General features: G+C 34.9%; 2 protein-coding genes across 3 annotated transcripts; both read left to right on the top strand.

Annotated features, from left to right (window-relative positions):
* The first annotated feature begins 892 nt into the window (after nt 1-892).
* Nucleotides 893-11455, top strand: LOC123217085 (DNA-directed RNA polymerase 1B, mitochondrial-like). 2 transcript variants are annotated; one of them, XM_044637846.1, is made up of 19 exons: nt 896-1988; nt 3497-3730; nt 3831-3964; nt 4066-4138; nt 4307-4365; nt 5267-5384; nt 5572-5685; nt 5864-5995; nt 6083-6499; nt 7083-7133; nt 7615-7685; nt 7764-7848; nt 8056-8208; nt 8293-8367; nt 9193-9282; nt 9388-9435; nt 9749-9863; nt 9975-10078; nt 10696-11455. In XM_044637846.1, the coding sequence occupies exons 1-19, from the start codon at nt 1194-1196 to the stop codon at nt 10804-10806; spliced, it is 2979 nt and encodes a 992-aa protein (XP_044493781.1). In that variant the 5' UTR covers nt 896-1193; the 3' UTR covers nt 10807-11455. The 2 variants fall into 2 exon arrangements, with proteins under 2 accessions (XP_044493782.1, XP_044493781.1); XM_044637847.1 differs by lacking the exon at nt 10696-11455 and having other exon boundaries at nt 893-1988; nt 9388-9455.
* A 1524-nt stretch (nt 11456-12979) lies between these two features.
* On the top strand, nt 12980-17977 carry LOC123217185 (putative U-box domain-containing protein 42). Its single transcript, XM_044638005.1, has 4 exons — nt 12980-13346; nt 14008-15129; nt 15576-15885; nt 16178-17977. The coding sequence occupies exons 1-4, from the start codon at nt 13341-13343 to the stop codon at nt 17770-17772; spliced, it is 3033 nt and encodes a 1010-aa protein (XP_044493940.1). The 5' UTR covers nt 12980-13340; the 3' UTR covers nt 17773-17977.
* Nucleotides 17978-18112: the final 135 nt, after the last annotated feature.

Here is an 18112-nt window from a genome sequence, read left to right as displayed (position 1 = left end):
AAAACATTTTATTGATTATGTGAAAAAATATAAACTCTTGCACTCATTTTTATGCATATATATCAACATAGAATATTATAAAAATAAAAAATAATTATCGATGAGATTTAACCCAAACAAACTAGACAAGTGCAAACTTGGCTAGACTTCACTCAAAATAATGTAATTTTATCATAAGTACACTGGATGGTAAGATATGATTCAATTGCATCAAATAATATAATGTAATTTGACTATAATTATATCAAAGTTGGTGCAATTTAAATTATAATTTTGATAGAACTATATTATCTTAGGTGCAATTCTAACTAAATCGTACTATAAGATTTAGTTGAATAACACTTTGGATAGTGTAAATTGGCCTAATCACACCTTGAGTGGTCGTGATTTTAGTCCAATCATATAATTTAATATGAGATTAGATTTGAATTATACTTGAGATAATGTGATTCAAACTAGATATTGCCGAATCAACAATCTTGATACAATTCTGGCTAAATACTACCATCTTGGGTGTAATATGATCGTGGTTGCATTTGAGCAACACTATTTTGATCATTTGGAATAATATTGAGTCTAGGTTTTTATTTTTTTACTGAATATACTAATCTAATCAATTTTCAAGTTAGTAAAGAAAATAATTATTTTTTACACTTGTTAAATCCATATAGTATTAATCTTATAATATATATTTTACAAGGTAATAAAAATACTTTTTATAGACTGAATATTAGTGATGGGTGGGAAATTGTTTGTTTCAAACTTTGTGGAGGGAAATTAAATGCAGCAAACCTTGGGTGGGAAATTGTGATTCAACCTTTGATATAATAAATAACGGAAAGTATTCGGTAAGTAAATAAGGGAAACTTGACTATTCGGACAACTCCACCCGTCTGTTAATTCGGATCAGTAAAAGGTCGCTCCGAAAACCTCAATCGCTGAAACAGGTAAACAACCACGCAGGTTTTAGAAGGGTTTTAAGGCGGCTGCAAAATATTTCTCATTTCGAGACAATTTTTCCCGTCCCTTCTATGTTTTGGCCTCTCTCTCTATTTAAGTTTCTCTTCTCTCTAAAGTTTTATACAGCGTACTAATTACTTCTTTATCATATTTTATCCAATTTCCTCTTCAATTACAAACTCGGTTCCTGTTTGGTGGTTTATGTCCCTTCATCAATGTTTATCCGTTGAAACATGTGGCGGAACTTAGCCAAAAGAGCTTCTACTGGGAAAATTAAATTTCCCTCCGGGAAATTTTCTCAGAAATCTATTTTCTTCGAGAATATAAAAACTCCAGAGACTCAAACTCTCTTTAAGGCTTCGTACCCACTTCTGGGTTTGCACCTAGTTACTGATTTGTCCCCTCAAAATCAAAACTTGGGTCGGTTCAGTCACACTCAATCTATCAACCCTTTTAGTGTTTTTAACTGTACAAGATGTTATGCAAGTGTTGCAGAGGCAGTTGCTTCAACAGATGGAGAATCAGATCTTTCAGGTTCAGAAGAGATGCAAGAATTGATGGAGCAATTCCACAAAGAAGCAGACAATATAATGGACTCATCATCTTCGTCGTTTTATAAGCAGCCGAAGAGAATGTTAAGTGGAATGGGTACGCCGAAGTACTACGCGTTAAAGCGTAGGCAAATTAAAATGGAGACCGAAGCATGGGAACAGGCGGCCAAGGAGTATCAAGAGCTTTTAACTGACATGTGTGAGCAGAAGCTTGCACCCAATTTGCCTTATGTTAAGTCCTTATTTCTTGGTTGGTTTGAGCCTTTAAGAGATGCAATTGCTAAAGACCAAGAGATTTGCAAGGAGAAAAGGAATACGATTTCTCATGCTTCTTATTTCGACAAGTTGCCGGCGGATATGATGGCCGTTATTACTATGCATAAGTTGGTGGGGTTGTTGATAACTAATAACGAAGCTGTTAGGTCTGTCAGGGTGGTACAAGCTGCTCGCGCGATTGGGGAAGCCATTGAACAAGAGGTAAGTAAGCTCTAATTTTCAGATTTGTGGTTTTTTTTAATGGTTATTTCATGGTATATTTCCTCAATACATATGAATCCTAAAGTGTGTAGTTGACAATTGAAATTATAGCATTACTCTTTGGTGATTGTCTTAAATTAGACATTTTATACAAACGAAAATTTGTACTGGTTCTGGTAGTAGAAACTCATTGGCTGTTTAATCTTGCCAATATGTTGTTTGGGCCCCCTCATTGCATAGGATTTGATTCTTCACGTGCATTAGGGCTTGCCAGTAGTTGAGTTGTTACTAGTTGTTAACCTCTACATGAATTGATTTTTTCCTTAATTTTGATCAGCAAAGTGAATATTAGGCTGCGATTTGTTGATTCCAGAGCAGCGAAGTGGCCAGTTTGCTAGTTTGCTCGTGAAAGCTGTAGGAGGACATGCAGCTTTGCTTGATTAAAACCTAAATTCCTTTCCTTTCACATAGCTGGTGGCAAACTCAAAAGTGCTTTAATAGGATCCCTTTCTCTTTTTCAGTCAAAGAATTGATGCCCATGCTTCTGACTTAGATAGACTGTGGGATGAGACAGGAGGAAATGACTTGACTTTCCCACAGAGAACAGGCCTCCTCTTGGTCTGAGAATAAGTGGATCCAGATCAGCTGTTGCTACCACTAACTGCATTTCTTCTCTGTTGCTTACAGTCTATTAAACATCTCACTGAACATCTTGAAGCCACTAACACGATTAACAGAACTGCAGTTACTAACCTATTTGTGGTGCTCCTGAAAAATATTTATCTCGTGCTCAGTATTTCAATTGCTAGCAAAGCAACATTGAAAAGATTCTGCTAACAGAGGCCATTTTTTATTGTCAGCCAGGTTTTGTATGGGGTCTTTCAACCTTTTCCATATGCATACATATCCCTTTTAGAGTGGGAAGTTTTCACATCAATGCATGTATATATTGAAGTAATTTTTTGGGATTTTTTTCTCTTTTTAACTGTAAGAGAAATGGTAATATGCGCTTCACTTGCCGCTATATTATTGGTTTGTAATGAAGTTCAGGATTTTCCTTTGAAATGTTTGACAAACAAATGGTACTACATAGCAATAGTTTAGCTCTATTGGAGTGTTTTTATTCTTTCTTGAAGAGGCCACACTTCCTTTTTATTCATAGTTGATAAAATATTTTGATTCTTTTCAATTGTTAAGGTGTGATTAGGGGATTTTTTATTCAAAATGTGTACACAAATGTGGGTATTCTTGATTGTCTATAAAAATTCTGGCTGTGTAAATGAAGTTTGGAGTCAAATCTTTCAGTGAAAGGAATTTATGATAGTAATTATATATGGTTTGGCTCTCTTAACAACATATGCAACTGGTTCACTCTAATTGATTTCGGTTATACATAAATCAAACAGTATATTATTCCAAAAATATTCTGAAGAGCACCATTTGACTATCTTTTGGGTGCTGGAAAAATTTACAATGACTTATGTACAATTATATCTTATGCTGATCAGGCCAGGATACACAGATTCTTGGAGAAGACGAAGAAGAAGAAGCATGTAACAGATAGTAAATCAGGAGACATATCAGAACCTTTGACTGATGAACTAGAGAAAGAAACCAATGAAAAAGAAAAATTAAAGAAGAAGGTTACTAGTTTAATTAAAAAACAAAAGCTGCAGCAGGTAAGGGAAATTGTGAAGCGAAAGAGTGATTCAAAGCCATGGGGTCAGGAGGCTCATGTTAAGGTTTGTGATCTGTAGCTCTAAATTTGGAAATGTTTGCTGCATGTCATCATTGTTATTCCTTTTTTTTTTGCTTTTATATTCTGATGCTTGCACTTCCCAGGTTGGCAGTCGTTTGATGCAGTTGTTAATGGAAACAGCCTATATACAACCTCCTATTGATCAGTTTGACAATAGTCCACCTGATATTCGCCCTGCATTTGTACACACTTTTAAAAGTATCACAAATGAGTCAATGTAAGAAAGACTTCATCTCTGTTTCTAGACTCTCTCTCTAATAAATATATATCTCTAATAAATATATTACAATATTTGCTTTATCTGATTGTCTATAATAGGAAGGGGACAGAAGGCAGGAGGTACGGTGTTATTGAATGTGATCCTCTTGTCTGCAAAGGTCTTGAGAAAAGTGTGAGTTGGATAGCTTTTGCTACAATGGCTCACGTTTATGATATTTTGCACTATTTTTTTTTAATTTTTGAATTGGGACACTTTGAAAGTGCCTCGAATTCTCCTTTAGTACATACATATTTAGACATGAGGTTTAAGTATGAAACTAATCTTTCTTGGTCTAAACAGGCTAGGCACATGGTCATTCCCTATATGCCAATGCTGGTTCCTCCTTTAAATTGGACAGGGTATGAATTTTATATTTGGTATTTACTTAGACTAAAATTGCAGGTTCTCATATATTTTATGCTTTATTGAACGACTTTTCTAGCTAATTTGTCATCTTAAACAATCATCATAGAAGGAGATGATATCTTTTACTTCATGTGCTAATTGTATATTTGATCATGTAAGCTCGAGCTCAATTGCTAGCTTGGCTTGATCGAGCTCATAACGAGCAACCATGGATCGAGCTCAAGCTTGAGCTTGGGGTCAAGTCATGGGAGGCTTGACTCGATAGGCTCACGAACAACTCGCAAATGAAGAAACAACGATGTCGTTTTATCTAATTATGGGTGATGACCGAAACAATGTTGTGTATATTTTGAACTTATAAATGATTATTTTTATAATTTTTGTTTTCTAGTTTTAAAAAAAAAATATTGGAGGAAAGTTGAATTGTGTTGAGAAAGGAAAAAAGTAAGTTTAATTATAATGGGTGAAGTGAGTTGTTAAATAAGCTTTAGCAACTCATTTCATCCATTATATATAAGTTTGCTTTTTTTCTTTTGTAACATAATTTAACTTCCTTTCAATGTTTTCTTTTATTAGAAAACATAATTTTAAAAATATAATTATTTATAAGTTCAAGAATGTTTTTTATATAGTACTAAGTCAAGCTTGAGTCGAGCTCAAGCATCAACCACTACATCGAGCTTGAGCATGCCCAAGCTTGAGGTCTGCTCAGCTCAAATCCACCCCTACGTCCCACTGGCTTGGAAGGAGGCTTGGTTGAGTTGTGTATTGGTATCATAATTACTTTATGCTTATTGATGATTAACTATTTTTGTGTGTTATTTGGAACAACTGTTTATATCTGATATTTGCTCCTTTTGGCTTGGATGTTGGGCTTATTTGGCGTTTTGGCAGGTATGATCGTGGTGCATACTTATTTTTACCATCCTATTTCATGCGAACACATGGAGCAAGACAACAACGTGAAACAGTAAAAAGAACTCCAAGGAGTCAATTAGGGCCAGTTTTTGAGGTTAGAGATGTCAAGAATTTATGCTTTAGTTACTTGTATGCTTCTTTTAATGTCTAATGATTTATCTTTGACATTTCCTTTAGTGGCATTTTTTCTTAGGTAATAGTTGTGAAAAATTTATGTATGGATATCGCAAGGGCTTAACTTTGACTTGGATGCATTAATTCTGTGATTGTTTGTGAATCAGGCCCTGGATACTCTAGGAAATACCAAATGGAGGGTGAATAAAAGGATACTTAGTGTGATTGAAAGAATCTGGTCTAATGGAGGCTGTCTTGCTGGCCTGGTTGATCGTGAAGATGTGGGTACAATTCAATTAGCCAAAATTGTTTTTGCTCTTGTATTTTTTCGTGTCTCCTTTTCTTTTTGAAGGAATTAATGTCCAACATAAACTTCATTCTTACTCATTCTGTTCAGTGCTGCAGTACTTTTTATTAATCATGGTTCTGCTTCTTTCCTAAATGTATCTTACATTACAGATTCCTATCCCTGAAGAACCTGACATGGAGGATGTAGCAGAAATCAAGAAATGGAAATGGAAGATGAAGGCCGCAAAAAAGGAAAATAGTGAAAGGCATTCACAGCGATGTGATGTAGAACTCAAACTTGCTGTAAGAAATTCAGTATTCTATAAAATTTATGTAGGGCTGTTGCATACTCTGGTAGATGCAATATTAATATGTCTCTTTTGCGTGCAGGTTGCTCGCAAAATGAAGGATGAAGAGGGCTTCTACTACCCGCATAACCTTGATTTCCGAGGTCGTGCATATCCTATGCACCCACATTTAAATCACCTTGGCTCTGATTTGTGCCGAGGGATCCTGGAGTTTGCAGAGGGACGCCCTCTTGGGAAGGCAGGCTTACATTGGTTGAAGATACATCTGGCCAATTTATATGCTGGTGGTGTGGACAAACTGTCTTATGAGGGTCGGGTAGCATTCACTGAGAATCATTGGGATGATATCTTTGATTCTGCAGACAGACCTCTTGATGGAAATCACTGGTGGTTGGGTGCAGAAGATCCTTTTCAGTGCTTGGCAGCATGTATTAATCTCTCAGAAGCAATGAGAAGCTCCTCTCCAGAGACTACTATTTCACATATCCCTGTGCACATGGTATTTTCTTTTTCCTTATGAGATTGTATGTATCAGTTTGGAGAATATCCTTGCTAAGTACATGATCCTGTGGATGTGCATATTCCAAAAATTTTCTTTTACAAAATCATGATATCATTTTTTGGAGGGGTTGGTGTAAAGATTCACTTTTTCTAGTGGTGCTTTTTTTTTTTTTTTTTAAATTTTTGTCAATATGGAAAATGTAAGTCAAATTTTCTGTGGCAGAGAGGAAGATGAAAGTAAAATTTCTATATTCAGAAATATATGTAGCCTTGTGATTTTGTTGAGATACTGGTGCAATAGCCTCTGTGTAAAATTGGATTGTCAATATTATCATTTGTGCTAGAATGTAACATGATTTGGTTTGTTATCATCTATCATAGACCATGATGCATATTATAATATGATGTTTTAGCTATGTTAATTGTTTTGCTTATTTTGTTGCATTTGCATTATTTGGTCTCTATTATGTGGTTAGGACCTTCTAGATTCATCCATTGGTTGTCTTGTCACTATAAATGCCTGGTTCAATATAATTCCTCTAAGTCTTAACCTTACTTTTCTTGTTTTGTTATTTTGCAAGGATGGTTCATGTAATGGCTTACAACACTATGCTGCCTTAGGAAGGGACAAGGTAATTAAACTTATATTTGTTTTTACTTCCAAAGTGTAATTTAAGCTCTTCTCTACTTGGCAGACCTTTTGCTTTCATTTTTTGTACTAGAATAATTTTTTCCTTAAGTTATATGTTTTTCTTCTATAGCTTTTCCAATTGCTCCCAATCTGATCAATTGTGTTTATGGCATTAAAGAATTTCTGGGAATATGCAAACTGTAACCTTTTTTTTGGTCCTGGGAAAGGTTTGAAATTTTTGTGAAATTGTTACTTCATACTGGACAGAAATATTATCTTTTTCATCTTTTTGACCATTTTAAACTCCCAAGAGTCAAATGGCACCTTAAACATCTCAATTACATTTTTCAGATTCAGTATCAGTCTCTATGCTAATCCTTTTAGGAACAATTTTTGAGTGTCCTGTTAATTATTTCCACTTTTCTTGGAAAAATATTTTAGTATACCTCTCCAATGCTTGTGTCATTTTTTGTCTTTCTTAGTTGGGAGCTGCTGCTGTGAATCTTGTTGGAGGGGATAAACCTGCAGATGTTTACTCAGGAATTGCATCCCGGTAAAAAAGGCTCTCTCTGTCTCACTCTCTTGTGCTATGCACCTTGTTGCATCTAATTGAATTCCTGTTGCTATTCAGAGTTCTTGAGATAATGCGGAGGGATGCAGAGAAAGATCCTGCAACTAATCCACATGCACTATTTGCTCGGCTTTTGATCAATCAGGTCTGCTGTTTTTTCAGTTTATTGAATGCAATGATGTGATGATTGCATAAAAATATACAACTGCTTTACATATACATGGGATACAATTGTTTTTCTTTCATATGATGATTTAGCTGACACTTGAGGTTGTAGGTTGCTTGCGTTATGTTTCATTATCAGAAATTTCATTGACCAGGTTAATATATACTGCTAATTTCTTATATTTAGGTGGACAGAAAGTTAGTGAAACAGACGGTGATGACATCTGTTTATGGTGTCACTTATATAGGGGCCCGTGAACAAATCAAGAAGAGATTAAAAGAACGCGGTGCCGTCGCAGATGATTTAGAACTCTTTGCAGCATCTTGCTATGCAGCTAAAGTAAGGAAATTATATATTAGTGTGTGTATGTGCAAGTGTGCTTGTATAATGTAGTTGGCACTCATGATTTTTGTGCACATACAGATCACATTGACTGCCATAGGAGAGATGTTTGAAGCAGCAAGAAGTATCATGAGTTGGCTTGGCGAGTGTGCTAAGGTTTGTGATCTGTTTCCTAGTGATTTTAATTTTTTATAACTATTGATGTATTTATCTATAGTGGAAAAGGTAATTTTGTAAGTGGACAGCTGTGAGCTACGGAGATCGTCCAAATGAGGGTCTTGTTTGTGTGTAGGCTGTGTTGTCTTAAAATTCACTAGGTGATCTGATTCTATTGTTTGAAAATTCCAGCTAGATAAATTTATTCACAATGTGTTTTGCTCTTCTCTTTCCTCATCACACATAAAAGTTTGATGAGATTTATTATTAGCCAAGCGACTGTAACACAAAATTTTAGTACTTATTTGTGACACAAATTCTTTAAATTGATTCATGGCGATTGACTGGCTTATCAATTATTTAGATTGCATAAAAAATTAACTAATTCTTACTTCCATCACAAGTCCATTGAATTACATATAATCAAAGGTTGAGAATTTATTTCACAAAATTTTTGCAATAAAATGTGTTATAATAGCCTAACTTTATTATTGATGATGACATTATTGTTTCCAAATTTTTTTCACATAGGAGTCCCCAAAATCCATTTAAATAGCCTTAGAAATATTGATAATAAATTACAAAAGTAGATATTTAAGTTTTGATCTTACAACATGGTAATTTGGTACAGGTAATCATTGTCCCAAATTTTTTAGGGTTTGAGTTCCCATGTTGCCCCTTTCTCTCATGTCTTGCAATTTTTATTTGAGCCAAATGTTTTATTGTAAGTGTTGTACTTAATTGTATTATTTCATATCTTAGCATCATCCGTTTAGCTGTGGTGTTTTTCTACAACTGCTGACAGCTAAATTTGAATATTACCAGGTGATAGCTTCAGAGAATAAGGCAGTGCGATGGACAACTCCTCTTGGACTTCCTGTTGTACAGCCTTACCGTCACTTAGGAAAGCATAGAGTAATGTTCTAAGAAAATTTTTATGTTCCATTGCCCTACAATTTTGAATTAAATTCCTCAGTAATTTCAGTTTTTAATTAAAATGTTACGTTGAATTGAATGCAGATCAGAACTTCTCTGCAGGTGTTGACATTACAGCGAGAAACGGACAAGGTTCTCAACCTTCCTTTACAGTTAGGCCTTATTTATCCGTCTCTTCAAGATTCTCAAGTTAAATTTTAACAAAATCATAAGCATCTTTGTTTATCTGGCTGTGCTCTAAACTGGAAGAATTCTCTTCAGCTGTAATGGGCAAAAAAAAAAAAAAAAAACACCTTTCTAGGTTGCTGTTTTTTGTTTATTTTCAGTTTTTACCAATCCATTTTATGTAATCTGTGGTTTAATGGTATTTAACTTTTGTAAAATTAATTTAAGCCATCTGAAGTCTACTATATTACTGATTCTGTTGCCTTTGTAAATTTTGCAGGTCATGGTTAAGCGGCAGAGAACAGCTTTCCCCCCAAATTTTGTACACTCGCTTGATGGTTCCCACATGATGATGACTGCTGTTGCTTGCAAAAATGCAGGCATGAACTTTGCAGGTACATACTGAGTCTTAAGTCTTCTTCAAATGAATCTGTTTTTATCTATTTGTGCATTTGTCTTTGTATATATTAATTCTTAAACAATTTTGCACCAATCTTTCATTTCAGGGGTCCATGATTCATACTGGGCACATGCTTGTGATATTGAAGAAATGAACAGGATACTCAGAGAAAAGTTTGTTGAGCTCTATTCTCAGCCAATACTGGAAAATGTAAAGTTTCTCTACATGCACATTGTTTTATTATCTGGATAGCGGACTGCCAGTTAGGGTTTATAATTTCTTGATATTTTTGACAAATTATAAGGATAGAGTCTCCAGGAGCTGATATCCCTATTAAGTCTTCCAAGTTTTGGTCAATAGAAACAGAGAGAAAATATCAAATGCCACAATCAATATCTTGAATCAGAGGGATTTTTTAAGACATTTATTGATCTCAATCATTCATAACTGTTAAGAGTGATATATTATTCCCAAGTTCTTTGTTAATTAGTAGTCAATGGTACTTTGGCATCACTATCCTTGATCCTCAAATTCCATTGAGAATTAAGCCTTACGAAACATGAAAGGCTAAATAATATAAATTGCTCCTGCAGATATATTTATGTTTATTTGTCCAATGTGTTTGAGAATATGCGTGAATGCAATTGCCTTGAGATTGGAAATCAGAATCTGCAAGGTCTGTAGAGCTTTAATTTTTTTTTTTTAATGCGATTATGGAAGTAAGAAAAGTTGCTTGCTAGAAGTTTATACACTCTATATTGAATATCTGATCTTGTGTTATGATATTGTACTCCTTTATTGATTTTTTTTTTTTTTTATGCTTACAGTTGTTGGAGAGCTTTCAGAAATCATTCCCTAAGTTAAACTTTCCACCGCTACCAGAACGGGGAGACTTTGATTTGAAAGATGTTCTGGATTCTCCCTATTTTTTCAACTAGTCTGAGGTCACACTCCTCTCTTGACAGTATGCCTTGAAATTGGATTCTTCCTCTGTCATTCAAAACCACAAGGTAATGGCAGTTGAGTTTTCTTGAATTCATAGTCTTTATTGAAGGCAAGTTCCTTATAGCCATAATGGAGTACATGTTGAATGGATAAGACACCTATAGGGTGGCTGCAGTCAGTCTCCTCAGACTTTTGTACATAAGACAAAAGAAGAGACCTTCAAGCATCAACAGAAGGTTGATCTCGAATTTTCTTTGGAGTATGAATATATATGTTCTGGAGCTGATTTGGGGTACATCAAGAACCATTATCTAGATCAGAAGTTGGTCAAGCTAATTGTATTGACATGAGCTTATTTATAACTGAAGAATTAAAGCTCTTTATGATGAGTAACACTTTATCAATGAACTGATTCAATCAATCTGGAAGATTGAAGGCGTTGCCCACCATATCGAGCTTCTATATCATTTGCTTGGAGTTGGAGGGATGATGAGAATAACAATTTTTAGTGGGATTCTTACAAGTTTACAGACAGATTCACAAAGATATGTAGTTAAAATAAGTTATTTTGCCAACTGTGCATCATTCATTTTGTGTTGTCTGTACGAATTGATTATATAATAATAAAGAGAAATTTACAAAGATTGAATTTGTTGACATTCTGGCATGTATGTTGTAACCTCTTCTGCTGATTTCTGAAAGTGGCTTTTCCAGAGAATATTCTTGTAGGGTGAGAGTAGACATGTCAATTGGGACTGGCCAAACGGAGACCTGATTAGAAGCTTGGAATTCAAGCCTGGTTCGAAGGATTCGGTCTGATGTTGTAGTATTATGGGTTCAGTCCATAGGCTTTTTGGGTCAAACTGCGGATTTTCATATTAGACTCACGGCCAAACTTGTATTGATTACAAATTCAAAAACAAAAAAAAAAGACAGAAGCAAGGCTCTGCCTGGACGCCTTCATTGCTTCTGTCACAAGTGAAAGTCAGTTTTTTTTTTTTTAATTTTTATAAGTTTTTCTATATAAAGCATGTGGCAATTATTTTTTTATTTTTTCTCATTTTTTTTTTAACATTTGTAATTTTATGGGTAACGTTTATGGGCCATAATTTTAAACCTCAATATAATTTTTTTTTTATATTATAAACTAATACAAATCTTTTTTATTTTCAATTTTATATATAAATCTTTTAATCTCAACTTTTTTATTATATTCTCAATTTTATTTTTTCCCGTAAACTTTCTTTCGAAAACTATTTGAATTTGTAAATAATAATTCTTTGTATTTATAATTTCATTTTTATTTCAATTTATCATTACAAAATATTATAAATGGATTCAATGTCAAATTAATTCAAAAATCTAGATATTAGAGACGAGTGGATAAATGATATGAAATATCTATTTGAATTATGTTTGTAATTATATAGTATGTAAATTAATTTATTTGTACTATGTTATAAATTTATAATATTTTTTATTATATAATCATGATATTCTTCTCTCGTAAACGAGATATTATAAATAAAATATTTAAAGTGTTATTATCAGTTTTAATAATTAAAAAATAATTTTTATTTAAAAATTTTAATTAAAATTTTTAAAAAAATTGTTTAAATAGGTTTCCCGTTTAAGGCTTGGCCTGCTACAGTCCTCTATATATATATATATATATATATATATATATATATATATATATATATATATATATATATATAGGGTCAAACCTTCAAAAATTTATAGGTCTAGCTGAAGTCTGATTACTGTGCAGGCACCTGGATCGGACCCATAAGCCCGATGGGCCAAGCCAGTGCCGGCCTGGCCCATTGATGTGTCTGGGTGGGAGGCACTATGCGCGCAGCTTTCGGTTGTACATTAATGTTGATTAAATTTGTGGGGGTTGAAATCAAGAGGAAGTCATGTTGAAGCCTTGGTGTGAACGTAAACAAAATTTAAGGGTATCGTAATTAATCTTGTCAACTGGATCATTTCTTGCCTGCCTTATATTCTAATTCATAAAATAAATATATTATTGCGATGCTGATAAACCAACCACCCTGGTAAAAAACTTATTTTGCTAAAGTCAATCGAATAGCCTGCAGAGTCTTGCTTGACCCCGTTTGTTTACCAACTTTCTGATAACATAGATTATATATTTTAGGCCTACCATTCTGCACTCTATTGAGCAATACTCATAATCTGACGTGATAACATCTCCAAAAAGAACTATTTAGTTTTACCAAAAATTGAACCGAACTCATGTATATTGCTAAGAATTCTTCGATGACCATGTCAACCTAAGGCTGACTGAGTCACTGCACTTATGGAACTTGATTTCTTTGTTGAGTTACCGAGCTAACAGCAGCACAATGTTATAATAAGCCATCTTAGACGGATTCAAAAAGAAATCCTTTCATCCCTCAAATTGTCTCATCCCAAATAGACTAAATTAGTACCACTGGCTTCTGAAATTTTGGTGCTACTACACCAACAAGATCATCCAGAGTAGAAGCTCAAGCTCCAACTGATGTCGGTATGAGATTGATATTCATATAGTTTTATGTTTACTACCTTTTTTAATTTTTCACAGCCATATGATACTAGAACTTGTTCATTCTTTCATTTGAAGTATCATAAGGTGGGAAAGTTTATATTGTATTTGAATCAGTTTTTAGGGCTATAGTTTTTATAAGTTTATGATCACTTTTAGCCAAATAAATTTCAAGAACAGTATTTCAATTTTCATGGGAATTTTCTATACAACTGCACACCCAGATCAGGGTACATAGACACAATTTAAAGAGCTGAAAAGTGTATCCTTGTTTTCTTATTCAAGCTCCAAGCTTGTTAAATCATCGGCAAACTGTTCAAGCTTTTTCTGATGCTTCTAATTACTCTGAATCTCTTGTATTTATGCATTAACATGTGAAATTCACAAACGACTTTTTTCTCTGTTAAACACCTGTCTCACATGTTCCATCTAAAATAGCTAGAACTTCCAAAGCTCATTAAAGCGAACATATCATTTGCTTAGAAATTCTCCATCCAGTTGTGACTTATGATCTAATATGAGCAACAGCTGGCTGGGAATTCACAACTTAGTTTTAATTTATTGAATGTGTGAGTAATCAAACCTTAACTAGTCCAAATGAAAGCCAGACTAATCTTCTCTTTCGTTTCTATACTTCAACAAGGATACAACTGCAGTTGTTGGTCTTGCTGACTCTTTGTTGGAATTGATTTCGGAGATTACAACATCAACTGTATGCATAGAGTTAGAATTTGAAAAGTTTAACGAATTTGGATGCTACCTTTATCGAGTTTCTATTGTCATAATGGAGCTTCAGACAACGGAGAATGCCTCACCAAATGTAATGCAAATTCTACAGTCTCTGTCTAAAAGTATTAACTTGGCCAAGGATTTAGTGAAGAACTGCGAAAAAGGCAGCCATCCAATTTTAGATACTGAACTGAAAATCATGATGACACAGCTAGGGGAAGTAATAAAATCTATGGGAGAATGCTTGAGCTCGATACCTTCATCAACATTTAGGGACCAAGAATATGCAGAAGTTGCAGTCCAGTGTCTTTCAAAGGAGATGATGAATACTTACTTTGAAGTCACACACAATCAAGAATTGGAGACCAAAGAACAGAAACCAACTAAGGAAGAACCACCAGAATCGGACCTCTACTCTATCAGTCAGGTTACCATAGATGATGCCAAGTTGCTAGGCATGCCACGTCTTGGTGACTTCCTTAATTGCAGAAGTCTTACCAGCCATAGCAGCTATCAGGATGTAAGCAGATCAATGACATTGCCCAAAGTAGCTCATTACATAGAACCACTGTATGAGACTTTCTTCTGTCCATTGACTAAGGAAATTATGGAGGATCCGGTGACCATAGAAACTGGATTGACCTATGAAAAGGAGGCAATATTAGAGTGGTTTGAAAAGTTTGAAAATTCAGAGGAAGTAGTTTGTCCTACCACAGGGCAGAAGCTGAGCAGCCGGCACTTGAGCGCCAATTTAGCTCTAAAGACCACAATAGAGGAATGGAAGGGTAGGAATGATGCTGCGAGGATCAAGGTTGCCCGGGCAGCTTTGTCTTTAGCTAGTTCAGATAGAATGGTATTTGAGGCTATAAAAGATCTCCAAAATGTATGTCGAAGGAAACAGTACAATAAGGTACAGGTCTGCAATGTCGGAATGTTGCCATTGTTGGTTAATTTTCTAGGGCATAAAGATGGAGATGTCAGATGTGCAGTGTTGGATCTATTGCATCAACTTGTGGAGGAAGATGATGATGGAAAGGTTTGACTCCTTAAATCTCCTCTAGTTTTATGAAATGGATCAAAATGAAATGAGCAAATGAACATAATGATTCAGTTTCACCCTTAATCACAATTTTGAAAGCAGAAATATTTACTAAAGAGAACAAATTAATTTCTCAGTGTCAATCAAACAAGGTCAAATTTTCCAAATAATGTTTCTAGAAGCAGACTTGTTTTCCAGGTATCATTTGGATGGACACACAAGCATCAACAATTTTGATCAATATGGGGCTGAAAATTGTGTATGCAGAAGACACCAATTGATATGATTTATACTTGTACCTTTGCTCAATCTGTATGCTTAGATAAGTAGTCCATATGGAAGGAAGGGCATAGTTAAAACTTAACTGCAAACAATCCAATGAGAACCTAGAAAAAAATATCAGATTTTTTTTTTTAATTCTAAATCAGTCGTTTAATGTGCAGGAAATAGTTGCAAAGACAATTGATATATCAATGATAATCAAGTTGCTATCAAGTAGTCTGCAACCTGTAAGGCATGCATCATTGCTGTTCCTGCATGAGCTTTCAAAATCTCAACCTTTGTGTGAGAAAATTGGTTCAGCTACTGGTGGGATACTGATGCTGATCACAATCAAATACAATAGATCTGTTGATGCCTTTGCTTCGGATAAAGCAAATGAAATCTTAAAGAATCTAGAGAGATTTCCTCATAACATAAAGTGCATGGCAGAAAATGGACTCTTGGAACCCCTGATATATCATCTAAATGAAGGTAAGTTTTGAGACTTCATTTTCCAACCTTCACTAGCTGTCACTTGTAATAGCTCCAAAATTTCAAATATTGAAAAAGAATATGTAGAATGGCAGAGGTTATCAACATTTGCTACATTCAAGGAACTGACATTTTGGGGTTTCCTAATCCATTAAGTATATAAATTACCTTCAGATTCAGATCATTACATATGACATCAATTCAATGTGAAAAAGCTTATATATGCTATCTAACCAGAACTATGTTTTTTTTCCTCTTTTTTTATCCTTAAAAAAATCAAATATGTAAACAGGTTCTGAGGACATGCAGATGGAAATGGCTAGCTACCTTGTGGACATTGTTCTTGGACATGATAGAAAAACCTATGTGGCTGAGAGGGTTGCTCCCACTCTAGTCAGTATGGTGCAGAGTGGTAATACTCTAACAAGGAGTACAGCATTCAAGGCTCTAGTGCAAATCTCTTCTCATCATCCAAATGGAAGAATACTTGTAGAAGCAGGTGTTGTGCAGATAATGGCTGAAGAGATGTTTGACCGGAGAATCTACAATGAACCAATGCACTCAAAAGGAGAAGCTGCGGTGATTCTTGCTAACATACTTGAGTCTGGAGTTGAGTATGAGAACCTCCAAGTAAGTACTCAGGGCCATACAATGACTTCAGACTATGTTTTGTATAGCATAGCCTACATGCTGAAGAATTCTACACCAGATGAACTCAATGTCAATCTTATCAGAATACTATTATGCTTGTCAAAGTCTCCAAAATCAATGGCCACCATTGTCTCCATTACCAAAGAATCTGATGTGAGCTACACCCTGACTGCATTCATCAACAACCCACATGAAGAGCTTGTGGTTGCAACAATGAAACTACTCATCACACTCTCACCTTACATGGGTCACACACTAGTTGAGAGACTATGCAAAACAAGAGGTCAACCTGAGAACCTAATTCAGAGCCCTACTGAAATAACCTGCATCACAGAGAAACATGCCATTTCAGCAAAATTTCTTGCAAAGCTCCCCCACCAGAACCTAACACTCAATCTTGCTCTTCTTAGCAAGAATGTAGTGCCTACAGTTCTACAATCAATCAATCTAATCCAAAGAAGTGGAACAAGAAGGAGCAGGTATGCAACTGCTTACTTAGAAGGCCTAGTCGGTGTTCTTGTTAGATTCACAACTACATTGTATGAACCCCAAATGCTGTTTCTAGCAAGAAACTTCAACTTCACAGCTGTATTTACAGAACTGCTCATGAAAACGTCAAGTGATGAAGTTCAGAGGTTATCTGCAATTGGGTTGGAGAATCTATCTTTAGAATCGACAAATCTATCCACACCACCAAAAATAAAGAAAACCAAGCTCTTGAAAGTGTTAACTTTACCAAAATCTCTATCATTTAGCTTGTCAAGGAAGAAGACACCACTAGTCTGTCCAGTTCACAGAGGCTCCTGTTCCTCACAAAACACATTTTGCTTAATTGATGCAAAGGCGGTTGACAGGTTGTTGGCATGTTTGGAGCATGAGAATGTTGAGGTGGTTGAAGCTGCATTATCAGCTTTATGTACACTGCTGGATGACAAAGTTGATGTGGACAAGAGTGTGAGCATGTTGAGTGAAGTGAACACCATACAGCATGTGTTGAATGTAGTTAAAGAACACAGGCAAGAAGGATTGTGGCAGAAATCATTTTGGATGATTGAGAGATTTTTACTGAAAGGTGGAGATAAACATGCTTCAGATATAGCTCAGGACAGGTTGCTGCCTGCTACATTGGTCAGTGCTTTCCACCATGGGGATATGAATACAAGGCAGATGGCTGAAAAAATCTTGAGGCATTTGAACAAGATACCCAACAACTATGCTTCCAACTATACTATATAAATAAAATCGATAAAGGGAGATTGAACAAACTTGTAAAGAAATTATAGTTAAGCTAGAGTGAGATTATGGGGAACTACCCTTAGGTTGTCTGCTACATGTTGTAAATGAATTCTGGGTGGATGCCTTAGCCTTATACGTTAATGTAATCCTTTATAAACAAAAAGTATACTGGTCTAAATAAATAAGTTGTAAGTTAAACACCATAGAATTTGGTTCATGTCCACAGAATGAATCATGTTGTTATTTGTTATACATGTCTACAAGAACGCAAATTCTAGGAAGGACATTTATTCAGAGAAACAGCACTTTTCAGTCATTTATCCCAAAAATATGGACGATG

This window comes from Mangifera indica, chromosome 5 (assembly GCF_011075055.1).
Source record: "Mangifera indica cultivar Alphonso chromosome 5, CATAS_Mindica_2.1, whole genome shotgun sequence".
In the NCBI taxonomy this organism is placed as follows: Eukaryota; Viridiplantae; Streptophyta; class Magnoliopsida; order Sapindales; family Anacardiaceae; genus Mangifera; species Mangifera indica.
Note: the sequence above shows the minus strand (reverse complement) of the source record. Positions and strands in the feature narration are given on the sequence as shown.

Excerpts from the sequence above, each read along its gene's own strand:
- LOC123217085 (XM_044637846.1), top strand. The coding sequence starts at position 1,194 with ATGTGGCGGAACTTAGCCAAAAGAGCTTCTACTGGGAAAATTAAATTT. Across the intron at positions 7,686-7,763 it reads TACTCAGGAATTGCATCCCG|AGTTCTTGAGATAATGCGGA; the intron begins GTAAAAAAGGCT and ends GTTGCTATTCAG. Across the intron at positions 10,079-10,695 it reads CTCAGCCAATACTGGAAAAT|TTGTTGGAGAGCTTTCAGAA; the intron begins GTAAAGTTTCTC and ends TTATGCTTACAG.
- LOC123217185 (XM_044638005.1), top strand. Across the intron at positions 15,130-15,575 it reads AGGAAGATGATGATGGAAAG|GAAATAGTTGCAAAGACAAT; the intron begins GTTTGACTCCTT and ends TTTAATGTGCAG. Across the intron at positions 15,886-16,177 it reads GATATATCATCTAAATGAAG|GTTCTGAGGACATGCAGATG; the intron begins GTAAGTTTTGAG and ends ATATGTAAACAG.